The sequence below is a fragment of the Vulpes lagopus genome, chromosome 5 (assembly GCF_018345385.1).
Source record: "Vulpes lagopus strain Blue_001 chromosome 5, ASM1834538v1, whole genome shotgun sequence".
NCBI lineage: Eukaryota > Metazoa > Chordata > Mammalia > Carnivora > Canidae > Vulpes > Vulpes lagopus.
Genome location: NC_054828.1, coordinates 82275598 through 82292813, shown reverse-complemented (window position 1 = coordinate 82292813; position 17216 = coordinate 82275598). Strand labels below are relative to the sequence as shown.

General features: G+C 36.7%; 1 protein-coding gene across 4 annotated transcripts in view; it reads right to left on the bottom strand.

Annotated features, from left to right (window-relative positions):
• Window positions 1-17216, bottom strand: part of PTPN22 (protein tyrosine phosphatase non-receptor type 22) — a 63567-nt gene that overhangs the window by 14366 nt on the left and 31985 nt on the right. For 2 of the 4 annotated variants that reach the window (XM_041755882.1, XM_041755883.1), the window contains exons 12-15: window positions 5727-5806; window positions 4771-5588; window positions 2728-2811; window positions 2337-2563 (exon numbers count right to left, since the gene is read on the bottom strand). In XM_041755882.1, coding sequence (XP_041611816.1) covers window positions 2337-2563; window positions 2728-2811; window positions 4771-5588; window positions 5727-5806 — 1209 coding nt within the window. The remainder of the gene's footprint in view (window positions 1-2336; window positions 2564-2727; window positions 2812-4770; window positions 5589-5726; window positions 5807-17216) is intronic. The other 2 variants (XM_041755884.1, XM_041755885.1) reach the window with 1 other exon arrangement.

The window sequence follows — 17216 nt, the reverse complement described above, 5'->3', positions numbered from 1 at the left end:
CACCAAATTATGAAAACGCATCCTTTACCCTTTAAGTGCTTTACTTTCTTTTTGTAAATTTATTTCTTGTTTCTTTTTCTTTTTTACAAAGCGAGCTTATGAATTTTTTAAATTTTAAGTGCTTTACTTTCTTTTTGTAAGTTTATTTCTTGTTTCTTTTTCTTTTTTACAAAGCGAGCTTATGAATTTTTTAAATTTTAAATTATTTTTAAGCTTCAAGTATAATTAACATACAATGTTATATTAATTTCAGGTGTAAAATTTAATGATTCAACAATTCTATACATTACTTAGTGCTGTTCATGATGAGTATACTCTTAATTCCCTTCACCTATTTCACTCACACCCTCACCCACCTCCCCGCTGGTAACCCATCAGTTTGTTCTGTATAATTATGAGTCTGTTTTTTTGTTTGTCCCTTTTTCTTTGTTCATTTGTTTTGTTTCCTAAATTTCACGTACAAGTGAAATCATATGGCAATTGTCTTTCTCTGACTTATTTCACTTAGCATAATATCTTCCAGGTCCATCCATGTTGTCACAAATGGCAAAATCTCATTCTTTTTTTATGGCTGGATAATATCCCATGATACATATGTGTATAAGATAAGTGCTTATGTGTGTGTGTGTGTATATATATATATATATATATATATATATATATATCTTCTTTATCCATTCATCTAGAGATGACATTTGGTTGCTTCCATATCTTAGCTATTATAAAGAATGCTGCAATAAACATAGGGGTACATATAACTTTTAAAATTAGTGTTTTTGTTTTCATTGGGTAAGTATCCAGTAGTGGAATTACAAGGTCATATGGCAATTTTATTTTTAACTTTTTGAGGAACCTCCATATTGTCTTCCATAGTGGCTACACCAGTTTGCATTTCCACCAACAATTCATGACAGTTACTTTTTTCCCACATCCTCACCAATGCTTGTTCCTCATGTTTCTTTATTTCAACCATTCTGACTGGAGTGAGGTGATATCTGTGATTTTGATTTGCATTTCCCTGATGATTAACGATGGGCATCTTTTTATGTCTGTTGGCTATCTGTATGTCTTCCTTGGAAAAATGTCTATTTATGTCTTCTGTCCATTTTATAAATTAGATTATTTAAGTGTTTTTGGTGTTGACTTGTATAAGTTCTTTATATATTTTAGATATTAACCCCTGATTGAATGTATCATTTGCAAATATCTTCTGCTATAACCTTATGGTGATTTTTATATGTCATGGCAATTGGTCCTACACTGATTTTTAAAATTTATTTCCTTTGTATTCAGAACATTTCCCTGAAAATTTAATTGGAGGTAAATTGTTGAAACTGAAATTACTTCATGACATTGGAAAAGGAGTAATTGTTCCTGGCTCTAGAAGTCGTTAAGATAAAGATCATTACATGTGTGTATATTATCAACAATGATAACTACTAATGAATTAAAAGTGTAATTAAGGGATCCCTGGGTGGCGCAGCGGTTTGGTGCCTGCCTTTGGCCCAGGGCGTGATCCTGGAGACCCGGGATCGAATCCCACATCGGGCTCCCGGTGCATGGAGCCTGCTTCTCCCTCTGCCTGTGTCTCTGCCTCTCTCTCTCTCTCTGTGACTATCATAAATAAATAAAAATTAAAAAAATAAATAAATAAAAGTGTAATTAAAAAGAGACTATTTGCCTACAAGCATTGCAATTGTAGGCATTTAAAAATGTTTGTTTAATTCATTACTTTTCCAATCTCTGAAATTTTAAGGTAGTTGGTTCATAGAATATATACAAACATGTAAAAGATTACTGAAGCGTGGATTTTACTTCCAGAAGTGGGGAGCATTATTCTGAAAAGTTTATCTCAAGTAATACAGACATCTGTCACTCAAAAAAAAATTCTCTACAATATATTATCACCGTAAACATGATATAGCCTACCAAAGGGCTACCATGAACAGGCTACCTACTTCTGAAATATTTATTTTGCCTATCCTTCAGGTATCAACTCAAATATTTCCTCTTTCACTAAGCCTTCCTTAGTCACGTCCAACTTGTAAGTTTCTTTTTTTTTTGTTTTGTTTTTTTTTTTTTGTTTTTTTGTTTTGTTTTATTTATGATAGTCACAGAGAGAGAGAAAGGCAGAGACATAGGCAGAGGGAGAAGCAGGCTCCATGCACTGGGAGCCCGACGTGGGATTCGATCCCGGGTCTCCAGGATCACGCCCTGGGCCAAAGGCAGGCGCCAAACCGCTGCGCCACCCAGGGATCCCAAACTTGTAAGTTTCTTAAGGGCAATGACTGCATCTTATCCATATTTTTACCCCATATCCTCTACCACAGTAGTACCTGCTCAGCATTCACTGAGTGATAGTTGTTAAAAATACAAGGAGTAGGATTATGGTCTGTTGAATCCAGATGAGTAGGAAAAAAAAAGTTATTGACCTTAGTTGGTCTAAGTCTCACAGAGTCATCAGATGTATTTAACTCAGATGTTCCACTCCATTCTCGTGATATTCCAACTTTTGCCTTCGCAGGTGAAGATAAGGATTTGGGAACACCCAGTGAGAATTCTCCTGAAAGAAAGTAAATATATATGGCCCAATTCTTAGGAGTGTTGTAATTCTCGTTTAGAACAATGCAAATGTTACTCAGCAATAGCACACAGGAACATTGGCAGGACCTGAGAAGTATTCTGGTTAATCCACACTTTATTTTACACTTACTGAGCTGTACTTACCAGCTTCCTCCAGCACAATAAAAGATTCAGGAGTCCGTTCAGGAAGTGGAGGGGGTACTTCATCATCCATCAATGGAGGGGTTGCTATCCAAAGTGTCAGAAATACAACCATAATTTTTAATTAGAAAAATCCAAAGGAAATTCTTATATTCTAAAGCCCATCAAGCATCATTACAATACTTAAGTTGGTAAGTGTTTACTCAAGGGAAAAGCAAAATAAATTCTTCCATTTTAAGTTGCAAACCTAGGAGGTTTTGCTGCTGCTTCAAAGTTTAGTATTTCTTTTAAAAGTCCAAAAGAGGGATCCCTGGGTGGCGCAGCGGTTTGGCGCCTGCCTTTGGCCCAGGGCGCGATCCTGGAGACCCGGGATCGAATCCCACATCAGGCTCCCGGTGCATGGAGCCTGCTTCTCCCTCTGCCTGTGTCTCTGCCTCTCTCTCTCTCTCTCTGTAACTATCATAAATAAAAAATTAAAAAAAAAAAAGTCCAAAAGATTTTTTTACTGAGTCACAGTTAAGATAATAGAGAACATGATATTAATTCAGGAAGTTTTGAATTGTTTTCTATATAACCCTTTTGTTTTATGAAGAAAACAATAAAGCATGATAAAGCACTTTGAAATATGCCAAGGATTCAGTTACAGAGTGGGTGGTATTATAAAGATTTTAGCAGCTCTTCTTCATTTTACAGTGAAGACTAGGTTTTTTACAAAACAATGGCATAACAAGGTTTTCTGTTTTTCTACAGAAAAATTGAGAATTTTTACAGAAAAATTCAAATGCTATTATAAGAAGCTGCCACCAGGTGGCACACATGTCAAGATGCTACAATCCTTAAAGATGGGATTTGCTTTTAAAATTTTTTTTTTTTTTAATTTATTTATGATAGTCACAGAGAGAGAGAGAGAGAGGCAGAGACACAGGCTGAGGAAGAAGCAGGCTCCATGCACCGGGAGCCTGATGTGGGATTCGATCCCGGGTCTCCAGGATCGCGCCCTGGGCCAAAGGCAGGCGCCAAACCGTTGCGCCACCCAGGGATCCCGGGATTTGCTTTTAATGATGATGCTCAGAGAAGTTTAAGGTATTGTGGGTATATTAAAAAAAATCCTTTAAATTATAAAACAAGATCAAAGTATATAAAATAAATAAGGAACTAGATCCAGATGAAATATTTTTGTAACAAACTATACATCCACATGTCTATCTTATTAAGAAACGCTGTACAATAAATAATGTTATAGAAAAAAAAACCCTTTCCTTAGTTCCTCTTAAAGTAAAATATTATTTATAAATTTCTGATAATACACCTGGAGAGTTAAACTTGCTCTTTTCTTCACCTTCTTCCATATCAAGCTATTATGATCATCTCTAGCAGGATATTTACTTCTACTTTTTTTTTTTTTACTTCTACTTTCAAACCACTCAATAAAACAAAAACAATATGCGTAATATGCAAAAATCCAGAATTCTGAATGTGAAAGAGTATGAAAGTAATGGTGTATATAAGATTAAAGTCCTACACAGGATACCAAATACATGTTCTCATCTACTACATTATTACACAAGGATGGGATCCTCCTGTTCCAACTGCTGCAGCAAGAAAATTCAATTCTTAGCGATCTGTTCAACTCAGTGCAGCCACATGGTTGTGTGATAAAAGTCCCCAGTGATCACGTGGTACTGTGGATCAGATCCTTTCTACTGTTCCTTTGGAAGTTGCTTCTGGATATTAAGGGTAAATTGTGGACCTCTGATACATTCCAAGGAATGGGGATTGCCTTTTTTAGAAGCACCCTTACTGGCATAGATCCTGCACCAGATCTGAATGCCTCCATTGCTGCCTGTTTCACCACTATTACATATTTGTTATTGCTACTTCTTGACTTACCACATCAGTAAAACATTTCTGGAATTTATTTCTTTGAGAAGGAAAAGGAAGAAGGAGACAAAAGCAGAGAAAGACAAGGAGGAGACTGAGAGAAATCAAATCTATAGAAACAGAGTGAAATCCAAATTTCCACATAAACTTCTAAAAATAACTTACCTACTACTACTGCTGTCTCTTGGCTTGGTAGGGGATCATCAGTTGGAGGACTCAGTGCTAAAGAATCATGTGAATTGTAACAAGAAAAAAGGGTTGTGGAGGATGTTGGCAATGAAGAACAAGGTAAAACATTTCCATCTAGCTTCTCAGGTAAATCAAGAGACATCTTAGAACCAGCACTACTTGGTGACAATGATAAAAAATAAGGATCTTCTGAAGACATGTAAGAATATACATCAACAGCACTAGAGTCCTGCCACTTTGCATCAGAGGTATTGCACATTTCGTGCTGAGAGTCAGATGGCTGTGAGTAATTCAGTTCTGCTGAAGAAACATGCATTGCTTTTTGAGGCTGCTCAAGACAAAAGTTGTGTGGTTGAGATTCCAAACAAGAAGCATGTTCCTTGACATCCAGCTCCTTGGTGTCTCTCTGTTGTATCAGTTCAAAGGGAATTGATTTGGTCCTCATTATTGGCCTCTTTGAATTAAAATATCTTCCTGCTACATCTGCAGGTTTAGAATTTGGATATGCTCCAAACAAAATGGAGCTCCAGTCCAAACTTTGATGCTTCTGAAGAGGCTCCCCAGCAATTGGAAATGCCTTTGTCTCCCACTCTGTGGCTATATCAGCATTTTTGTTACAACTACAATTTAGCTCCAAAAGGTCAAAAGAACTGCTCTGTCCAGCAGAGTGCAAAACTAACCCTTCCTTTTCACTGATGTCAGAAGTCCTGAATTCAAAGGAAGAAGCTTCTGCGCTTTTTACCCTTAGCCTTTGTTTGCTCTGTTGGTTCATCATTTTTGCTTCTTTTATGTCACTAAAACAAAAAGACAGTAATAATGACATCACACCCCAAAGAGGCCTCTTCCTAGCATCACAATGGGTGATCAGCATGACATTTGCCCTCCACCCCGACACAATTAGACAACATTGAGGTGTGTAAAATTGTACTCACCTTTCCGGTAAATTAGGAGAATAAGACTCTGTTTCTACAGTGGGATTTTGCTCAAGAACTGAATACTTTGCTTGCATCTTCTAGAGAAATAAAGAAGACTTTAGTTTTTAGTGAAGAAATGGCAATGAGTATTTTAACACAAAGTTGAGAAGTTATTTTTCAAAAAACATAAAGATTCTAGATAATTCACAAAAGAGGTGAGTTTCCAAAATATTGAGTCCAACAAGAATCTGTTTCCAGATCAAAGAGATCCAAATAAAGGATTAGTAGTGGTATAGAAACTAGAAAGTATTTGCTTATAGTATCAAATGTCTTTGGGGGTGACTTTACTCTCATGCACAATCTACCTTCAGAAATGACATAGTCTCAACTCTTAATGTTAGTAAGTTCTTATTATGTTATTAATGTTAGTAAGTTCCTCATACTTCTCTTGTTCTACCTCTTCTTTCCTTACCATGCTGTAGCTAGACTAGTTTTCTTCCCATTCCTTAAGCATACCAAATTTATTTCCAATTCTAGGCTTTTACACTTACTACTCCCTCTGATTGAAATACTCTTGCCCGCAGCCCAGGCGGCCCAGCGATTTAGCACTGCCTTTAGCCCAGGGCATGATCCTGGAGACCTAGGATCCAGTCCCACATCGGGCTCCCTTCATGGAGCCTGCTTCTCTCTCTGCCTGTGTCTCTGCCTCTCTCTCTGTATGTCTCTCATGAATAAATAAAATCTTTTAAAAAAATGAAATACTCTTGCTCCAGATTTTGCATAACTGGCTTTTTCTAAGTAATTATTCTTTACTTAAATGTCACCTGCATTAGGAAAAAAAAAAACCTTCTCTGACCACTCAACCTAAACATCATACTCCCACACACTTGTCAGCCACTCTTTTTTTCTTCAGAGCAATGCTCACGTTATGAAATATGCTACACAGAATCTTAGATACCTCCAATTTGTAAAATGCATCCTGATTTTAGAAATGTTTAAATATATTTTATAAATGTCATCAGCAATTGTAAGATTCCACCTGTTGTGGATTTCATTAAGACTCTCAAAAAGATTTGTTGAAATCTAACCCCTGATATCTATGAATATGACCTTATATGGAAATAGAGTCTTTGCAGATGTTATTAGTCCAGATGAGGTTATGCTGGATTCGGGTGGGGCTATCACAATGACTTGTGTTCTTATAAAAATATAAGCAGAGACTCAGAGACATTCAAGGAGAGTGCCTTGTGATGGTGGAGACAGAGACTGGAACAATGCATCTGTAAGTCAATGAATGCCAAAGATTGCTGACAAATACCAGAAACTAAGAAGAAACAAGGAAGACTCTGTTTCTAGAACTGTGAGAAAAAGCATGGCCTTGGTGACACCTTGAGTTTGGACTTCCTCCTACCTCTAAAACTATGAGAAAATAAATTTGCTTTAAACCCTCCTTAGTTTGTGATATTTGTTACAGCAGGTCTGGTAAACTGATAAGATACATTAGTACCCCATTTTCAATAATGGATAGGTCAGATAGTAGATCCAGAGAACCAGACATGAATAACACCATAAACCAATTTCACCTAACAATGCATAACACTCCATGTTACAATGTATACATTCTTCTCAAACTTACATAGACTATTATCCAGGATAGACCATATAATAAGCCACAAAACAAGTCTTAATACATTTTAAAAGATCAAAGTGATACAAATATTTTTTCCAATGGATTGAGGCTAAAAATTAATAAAACTAGAAAATTCATGGGTCAAAGAAGAAATCACAACAGAAATTAGAAATATTCAAAAATGAATGAAAACATAGTATACAAAAATATATGAGATACAATAAAAGTGACATTCAGAGGGAATCTATAGCTATAGACACCTACTCTTTTTTGTTGTTGTTAAAGATTTTATTTATTCATGAGAGACACACAGAAAGAGAGAGAAGCAGAGACACAGGCAGAGGGAGAAGCAGGCTCCATGCAGGGAGCCCTACGTGAGACTTGATCTGGGGACTCCAGGATCATGACCTGAGCTGAAGTCACGTTCAACCGCTGAGCCACCCAGGCGTCGCTAGACACCTACTCTTAAAAAGAAAAAAAAGGGGGGGCAGCCCGGGTGGCTCAGGGGTTGAGGGCGGACTTCAGCCCAGGGTGTGATCCTAGAGACCCAGGATTGAGTCCCACATCCCAGGGATCGAGTCCCACATCAGGTTTCCTACGTGGAACTTGCTTCTCTGCCTGTGTCTCTGCCTCTCTTTTTCTCTCTGTGTCTCTCATGAATAAGTAAATAATATCTAAAAAGAAAAAAAAAAAAGAAAAGAAGAACTCAAATCAATGACTTAGCTTTATACCTAAGTAACTGGAAAAAATCAAACTAAACCTAAAGCTAACAGAAGAAAGGAAATATTAAATATTAGAGCAAAGATAAATAGAGATTAAGAAAATAGTGGAGAAAATCTACAAAACCAAAAGTTAAATCTTTGTAGAGATCAACAAAACAAACCTTAGTTAGATTGACTAAGGAAAAAAGCGAGAAGACTCAAATTACCAAAATCTCAAATTACAGAAATAAAAATGGGTATATTATCACCGGTTTTACAGAAATAAAAAGTATTACAAAACAATTATGTGAACAATTGTACACCAATGAATTGCATAACCTAGATGAAATGGACAAATTCCTAGAAACCCATGACCAACCAAACCTGACTCAGGAAGAAATAGAAAAACTGAATAGATGTACAACTAGTAAGTAGACTGAATCAGTAATCAAAAGACCTTCCAACAAAGAAAAGCTCAGGACCAGACGGCTTCATTAGTGAACTCCACCAAACATTTAATGCCAATCTTTCACAGACACATCCAAAAAACTGAATAGGAGAGAACACTTGAGAAGTCATACTATGACACCAGCATTTCCCTGATAGCAAGACCAGACAAAGATACTATAAGAAAAAGAAAAATATAGATCAATATAATTTATGATTATTGATGCAAAGTCCTCAACTAAATACTAGCAAACCGAATCCAGCATCATATTAAAAGGATCATGAACCATGACCAAGTGGGATTTATTCCCAGAATGCAAAGATTGTTCAACATACAAAAATCAATCAATATAATATACCCCCATTAATAAAATAAAGGAGAAAATCCCTACATGATCATGTCAGTTCATGCAGAAGAAAAAGCATTTGACAAAATTCATGATAAAAACACTCAAAAATCTGGGAATATAATTTCCTTAACGTAATAAAAACCACATATGCAAAACCCACAGCCAACATTATATTCAATGGTGAAAGTCTGAAAGCTTTTCCCTGAAGATGAGGAATAGAACAACGATGCCAATTTTTACCACTTCTATTCAACTTAGTACTTAAAATTCATTGCCAGAGAAATTTGGCAAGAAAAAACAAAAGGCATCAAAATTGGAAAAGAGGAAGTAATGTTATTTTCATTTGCAGATGATGTGATCTCATATGCTGAGAGATTCTACATATGCACACACAAAAGCTACAACTAAGAAACGAATTCAGTGAGAATGCAAAATACAAAATCATCACACAAAAACCAGTTGCATTTCTATACACTAGCAATACACAACCTGAAAGGAAAATTAAGAAAACAACTCAATTTTATTAGCATCACAAAATACTTAGGAATAAATTCAAACAATAAAATGAAAGACTCATGTACTGAAAACTACAAAACAGTGCTAACAGAAATTAAATAAGACAAATAAATGGAAAGAAATCCTCCGTTCATGGAGTGGATGACAAAATATTGATACAATAACAATGTTACCCAAAGTGATCTACAGATTCAGTTCAATCCCTACCAAAATCCCAATGATGTTTTTGTAGAAATAGAAATATTCATCCTAAAATCTATATGGAATCTCAAGGGACTCCAAATAGCCAAAACAATCTTGAAAAGGAAGAACAAACCTGGAGGACTCATACTTCCACTCCTGTATAACAGGAGTGCCTGGCTGGCTCAGCAGGTAGAGTATGTGATTCTTGATCTTGAGGTCATGAGTTCAAGCCCCATGTTGAGCATAGAGCTTACTTTTCAAATATATTCTACAAAGATACAGTAATAAAACAGCTGAACTGGCTTGGGACAGCCATAAAGACCATGGAATAAAATAGAGACCATGGTAATAAACTCACATAAGTGGGAAATTGAGTTTTGGTGAAGGTACCAAGATCATTCAATGGAGAAAAGATTCTTTTCAACAAATGGTTCTGGAAAATCTGGACATCCATGTGCAAAAGAATGAATTTTGACCTGTACCTTACAATATATATAAAAATTAACTTAGAATGGATCAAATACTTGAACATAAGAACTAAAGCTATAAAAACTCTTAGAAGAAAACACAGAAAGCTTCATGACATTGGATTTGGTAATGATTTTTGGATATGACACAAAATCACTAGCAACAACAAAATAGACAAATTGAACTTTATGAAAATTAAAATTTTTGTGCATCAAGTACACAATCAACCGTGTGAAAGGGCAACCACAGTATGGGAGACAATATTTGCAAGTCACATATCTGATAAGGGATTAATATCCAAAATATACAGAGGACTCCTAAGATTTAACAATAAGAAAAAAAACCAATTCAAAATGGGCAAAGGACTTATACAGACAATGATATATAAATGGCCAATGAGCACAGGAAAATTTCTTAACATCACTAAACAGGAAAATTCAAACCAGAACTGCAATGGGACACCACTTTATATCATTAGGATGGTTACCATGCAAAAGCAAACAAAAATAGAAAATAACAAATATTGCTAAGGATCTGGAGAAATTGGAACCCTTGTACATTGCTGGTGGGAGTGTAAAATGGTGCCAGTGCTGTAAAAAACAGTATGGCAGTATCTCAAAAAATTAAACACAGAATTATCATGTGAGGGGTACTTGGCTGTCTTGGTCAGAAAAGCATGTAACTCTTGATCTCAGGGTCATGAGTTTGAGCCCCATGTTGAGTGTAGAAATTACTTAAATAAATAAATACTAAAAAAAAGAATTATATGATCTAGCATTTCCACTTCTGCATATATACCCCCAAATAACTGAAAACAAGGACACAAAAAGATATTTGCACATTCATGTTCTTAGCAGTATTACTCACAATAGCCAAAAAGTAGAAGTAAACCACCTATTCACCAATGGATGAATGGAGAAACAAAATGTGGCATACAATGGAACATTATTCAGTCTTAAAAATGAAAGGAATTCTGACACATTGATAAACTTTGAGGACATTATGCTAAGTGAAATAAGCCAGACACAAAAGGACAAACATATGATCCACTGATATGTGGCACCTAGAGTTGTCAAATTCATAGATACAAATGGTAGATTAGTGATTGCCAAGGGTGGGGGAAGGGGAGGAAGAAATAGGGAGGTATTGTTTAATAGGTATAAAGTTTCAGTTTTTCAAGATAAAAAGAGTTCTGGAAATGGATGGTGGTGGTAATTGCACAATATGAATATTCATAGTATTATTTTTTTTATTCATAGTATTATTAAACTATACACATAGATTTAAAGTGGTAAATTATGTATATTTTGCCACAATTTTTAAAAAAGATTTTATTTTAAAGAGAGAGAGAGCCTGTGGGCACACATGCATACATGCTAGCAGAGGGAAGGGCAAAGGGAGAGGAAGAGGGAAAAAATCCCAAGCCAACTCTGTACTAAGCACAAGGCTGACCCAGGGCTCCAACCCACAATCCCAAGATCATGATCTGAGCTGAAATTAAGAGTCAATCCTCAACTGACTGAGCCATGCAGGTGCCCCTATTTTACCACAATTTAAAAAATTTGAAATAAAAGTAGGCAAAGGACTTTTGTTCTACATTTGTCCAGAGAAGCTATACAAATGGCCAATAAGCATACAAAAATGATGCTCAACATCTCTAATCATTAGGGAAATGCAAATCAAAACCATGAGATATCACTTCACACCCATTAGAATGGCTATTTTCTAACAAAACAAAAACAAAACAAAACAAAATCCAAAACCCAGAAAATACCAAGTGGTGGCAAGGATGTAGAGAAATTGAAACTCATGTGGATTGCTAGCAGGGATGTAAAATTTTGCAGCCACTGTAAAAAAAACAGTAGGGTAGTACCTTTAAAAACTAAACCTAGAATTACTGCAGGACCCAACAATTCCTGGATTCTTCTGGGTATATAACCCAAAGAATTTAAAGTGGGGACTTCAGCAAATATTGGTACACTGATTTTTTATAGCAGCATTACCACATTATCACAGTAACCAAAAGGTGGAAACGATTCAAATGTCAACAGGTGGATGAATGAATAAGCAAAATGTGGGATAGACACACAATTGTATATTATACAGCCATAAAAGGGAGTGAAATAAAAAAAAATAGATGAAGCTTAAAAACATGCCACATGAAAAAGCCAGATGCAAAAGACTAAATACATGGTTCCACTTACATCATGCACCTAGAATAAGCAATTTTATAAAGACAAAAAGTAGAATAGAGTTGCTAGGGGTTGGGGTAGGAGGCATGGAGAGTTTCTGTTTAGGATGATGAAAAATTTCTAGAGATAAATAGTAGTGATGGTCATACACATAGTGAAGGTACCTAATGCCACTGTATTGTACACTTAAAAATGATTAAAATGGTAATTTTTTTCCACTGTAATATAGATCTATTTTACCACAATAGAAAATATGGGGGAAGTGTTTCCTCTTCCCATTTTCTGGTACAGATTGTGTAAAGTTCATGTTAATTCTTCCCTAAACATTTGGTTAGATTACTAAAATGAAATTATATGGGCCTGGAGATTTCATTTTTGAGTTTTTAAATTATAAATTCCGTTTTCTTGATTGTTATGGGGCTATTCAAATGATCTATTTCATGTTGAGTAAGCTATGATAGTTTGTGTTTTTTGAGGAAGTAATCCATTTTGTCTAAGTTGCCAAGTTTAGATGGGTCCAGTTTATACTATATTTCCTTATTATCCCTTTGATATCTGCAGAGACTATATGACTCTCCCATTTTACTCCTGATATTGGTCATTTTTTAAAAAGATTTTATTTATTTATTCATGAGAGAGAGGCAGAGACACAGGCAGAGGGAGAAGCAGGCTCCATGCAGGGAGCCTGATGTGGGACTCGATCCCAGGTCTCCTGGATCAGGCCCTGGGCTGAAGGCGGCGCTAAACCGCTGAGCCACCCGGGCTGCCCAGATATTGGTCGTTTTTATCTTCTTTTTTTCCTCATAAGTTTTCATAGAGGTTTGTCAATTTTATTGATCATTTTGGCTCCTTTTTTCACGGTTTTCCTGTTTCCAATTTCATTGATTTCTGCTCATTATTTATTTCCTTATCTTTTCTTTGGGATTATTTTGCTCCTTTCTCCCCTTAGATATTCTCTCTCTCTCTCTCTCTCTCTCTCTCTTTCTCTCTCTCTTTAAGATTTTATTTATTGGGACACCTGGGTGGCTCAGTGGTTGAGCATCTGCCTTTGGCTCAGGTCATGATCCTGGGGTTCTGGGATCGAGTCCTGCATTGGGTTCCCCATCGGGAGCCTGCTTCTCCCTCCTGCAGTGTCTCTACCTCTCTCTGTGTGTCTCTCATGAATAAATAAATATCTTAAAAAGAAAAGATTTTATTTATTCCTTTGATAGAGATAGCGAGCACAAGCAGGGGGAAGGGGGAACAGGAGAGGAAGAAGCAGGCTACCCACTGAGCAGGGAGCCCTGGAATCATGACTGCTGCTGTACCTCTGTCCCACAAATGTTAATGTGCTGTATTTTCATTTTAATTCAGTTCAATGTGTAGTTTTTAAAAATTTCCCTTGAGACAGAGGGCCAGAATATGTATTTGAACAAATCCTAGCTGAAAACTTTCCTAATCTGGGAATGGAAACAGGCATTCAGATCCAGGAAATAGAGAGATACCCCCCTAAAATCAATAAAAACCGCTCAACACCTCGACATTTAATAGTGAAGCTTGCAAATTCCAAAGATAAGGGGAAGATCCTTAAAGCAGCAAGAGAAAAAAAGTCCCTGACTTTTATGGGGAGGAGTATTAGGGTAACAGCAGACCTCTCCACAGAGACCTGGCAGGCCAGAAAGGGCTGGCAGGATATATTCAGGGTCCTAAATGAGAAGAACATGCAACCAAGAATACTTTATCCAGCAAGGCTCTCATTCAAAATGGAAGGAGAGATAAAGAGCTTCCAAGACAGGCAGGAACTGAAAGAATATGTGACCTCCAAACCAGCTCTGCAAGAAATTTTAAGGGGGACTCTTAAAATTCCCCTTTAAGAAGAAATTCAAAAAAAAAATCAAAAAAAAAAAAAAAAGAAGAAGAAGAAGTTCAGTGGAACAATCCACAAAAACAAGGACTGAATAGATATCATGATGACACTAAACTCATATCTGTCAATAGTAACTCTGAACGTGAACGGGCTTAATGACCCCATCAAAAGGCGCAGGGTTTCAGACTGGATAAAAAAGCAGGACCCATCTATTTGCTGTCTACAAGAGACTCCTTTTAGACAGAAGGACACCTACAACCTGAAAATAAAAGGTTGGAGAACCATTTACCATTCAAATGGCCCTCAAAAGAAAGCAGGGGTAGCTATCCTCATATCAGATAAATTAAAATTTACCCCGAAGACTATAGTGAGAGATGAAGAGGGACACTATATCACACTCAAAGGATCTATCCAACAAGAGGACTTAATAATCCTCAATATATATGCCCCGAATGTGGGAGCTGCCAAATATTTAAACCAATTAATAACCAAAGTGAAGAAATACTTAGATAATAATACACTTATACTTAGTGACTTCAATCTAGCTCTTTCTACCCGCGATAGGTCTTCTAAGCACAACATCTCCAAAGAAACGAGAGCTTTAAATGATACACTGGACCAGATGGATTTCACAGATATCTACAGAACTTTACATCCAAACTCAACTGAATACACATTCTTCTCAAGTGCACATGGAACTTTCTCCAGAATAGACCACATACTGGGTCACAAATCGGGTCTGAACCGATACCAAATTCGGGATAGTCCCCTGTATATTCTCAGACCATAATGCCTTGAAATTAGAACTTAATCACAACAAGAAGTTTGGAAGGACCTCAAACACGTGGAGGTTAAGGACCATCATGCTAAAAGATGAAAAGGTCAACCAGGAAATTAAGGAAGAATTAAAAAGATTCATGGAAACTAATGAGAATGAAGATACAACCGTTCAAAATCTTTGGGATGCAGCAAAAGCAGTCCTGAGGGGGAAATACATCGCAATACAAGCATCCATTCAAAAACTGGAAAGAACTCAAATACAAAATCTCACCTTACACATAAAGGAGCTAGAGAAAAAGCAGCAAATGGACCCCACGCCCAGCAGAAGAAGAGAGTTAATTAAAATTCGAGCAGAACTAAATGAAATCGAGACCAAAAGAACTGTGGAACAGATCAACAGAACCAGGAGTTGGTTCTTTGAAAGAATTAATAAGATAGATAAACCATTAGCCAACCTTATTAAAAAGAAGAGGGAGAAGACTCAAATTAATAAAATCATGAATGAGAAAGGAGAGATCACTACCAACACCAAGGAAATACAAACGATTTAAAAAACATATTATGAACAGCTATACGCCAATAAATTAGGCAATCTAGAAGAAATGGACGCATTCCTGGAAAGCCACAAACTACCAAAACTGGAACAGGAAGAAATAGAAAACCTGAACAGGCCAATAACCAGGGAGGAAATTGAAGCAGTCATCAAAAACCTTCCAAGACACAAGAGTCCAGGGCCAGATGGCTTCCCAGGGGAATTCTATCAAATGTTTAAAGAAGAAATCATATCTATTCTACTAAAGCTGTTTGGAAAGATAGAAAGAGATGGAGTACTTCCAAATTTGTTCTATGAGGCCAGCATCACCTTAATTCCAAAACCAGACAAAGACCCCACCAAAAAGGAGAATTACAGACCAATATCCCTGATGAACAAGGATGCAAAAATTCTCAACAAGATCCTAGCCAATAGGATCCAACAATACATTAAGAAAATTATTCACCATGACCAAGTAGGATTTATCCCTGGGACACAAGGCTGGTTCAACACTCGTAAAACAATCAATGTGATTCATCATATCAGCAAGAGAAAAACCAAGAACCATATGATCCTCTCATTAGATGCAGAGAAAGCATTTGACAAAATACAGCATCCATTCCTGATCAAAACACTTCAGAGTGTAGGGATAGAGGGAACTTTCCTCGACATCTTAAAAGCCATCTACGAAAAGCCCACAGCAAATATCATTCTCAACGGGGAAGCACTGGGAGCCTTTCCCCTAAGATCAGGAACAAGACAGGGATGTCCACTGTCACCACTGCTATTCAACATAGTACTGGAAGTCCTCGCCTCGGCAATCAGACAACAAAAAGACATTAAAGGCATTCAAATTGGCAAAGAAGAAGTCAAACTCTCCCTCTTCACCGATGACATGATACTCTACATAGAAAACCCAAAAGCCTCCACCCCAAGATTGCTAGAACTCATACAGCAATTTGGTAGCATGGCAGGATACAAAATCAATGCCCAGAAATCAATGGCATTTCTATACACTAACAATGAGACTGAAGAAAGAGAAATTAAGGAGTCAATCCCATTTACAATTGCACCCAAAAGCATAAGATACCTAGGAATAAACCTAACCAAAGAGGTAAAGGATCTATACCCTAAAAACTATAGAACACTTCTGAAAGAAATTGAGGAAGACACAAAGAGATGGAAAAATATTCCATGCTCATGGATTGGCAGAATTAATATTGTGAACATGTCAATGTTACCCAGGGCAATTTACACGTTTAATGCAATCCCTATCAAAATACCATGGACTTTCTTCAGAGAGTTAGAACAAATTATTTTAAGATTTGTGTGGAATCAGAAAAGACCCCGAATAGCCAGGGGAATTTTAAAAAAGAAAACCATAGCTGGGGGCATCACAATGCCAGATTTCAGGTTGTACTACAAAGCTGTGGTCATCAAGACAGTGGGGTACTGGCACAAAAATAGACACATAGATCAATGGAACAGAATAGAGAATCCAGAAGTGGACCCTGAACTTTATGGTCAACTAATATTCGATAAAGGAAGAAAGACTATCCATTGGAAGAAAGACAGTCTCTTCAATAAATGGTGCTGGGAAAATTGGACATCCACATGCAGAAGAATGAAACTGGACCACTCTCTTTCACCATACACAAAGATAAACTCAAAATGGATGAGAGATCTAAATGTGAGACAAGATTCCATCAAAATCCTAGAGGAGAACACAGGCAACACCTTTTTTGAACTTGGCCACAGTAACTTCTTGTAAGATACATCCACAAAGGCAAAAGAAACAAAAGCAAAAATGAACTATTGGGACTTCATCAAGATAAGAAGCTTTTGCACAGCAAAGGATACAGT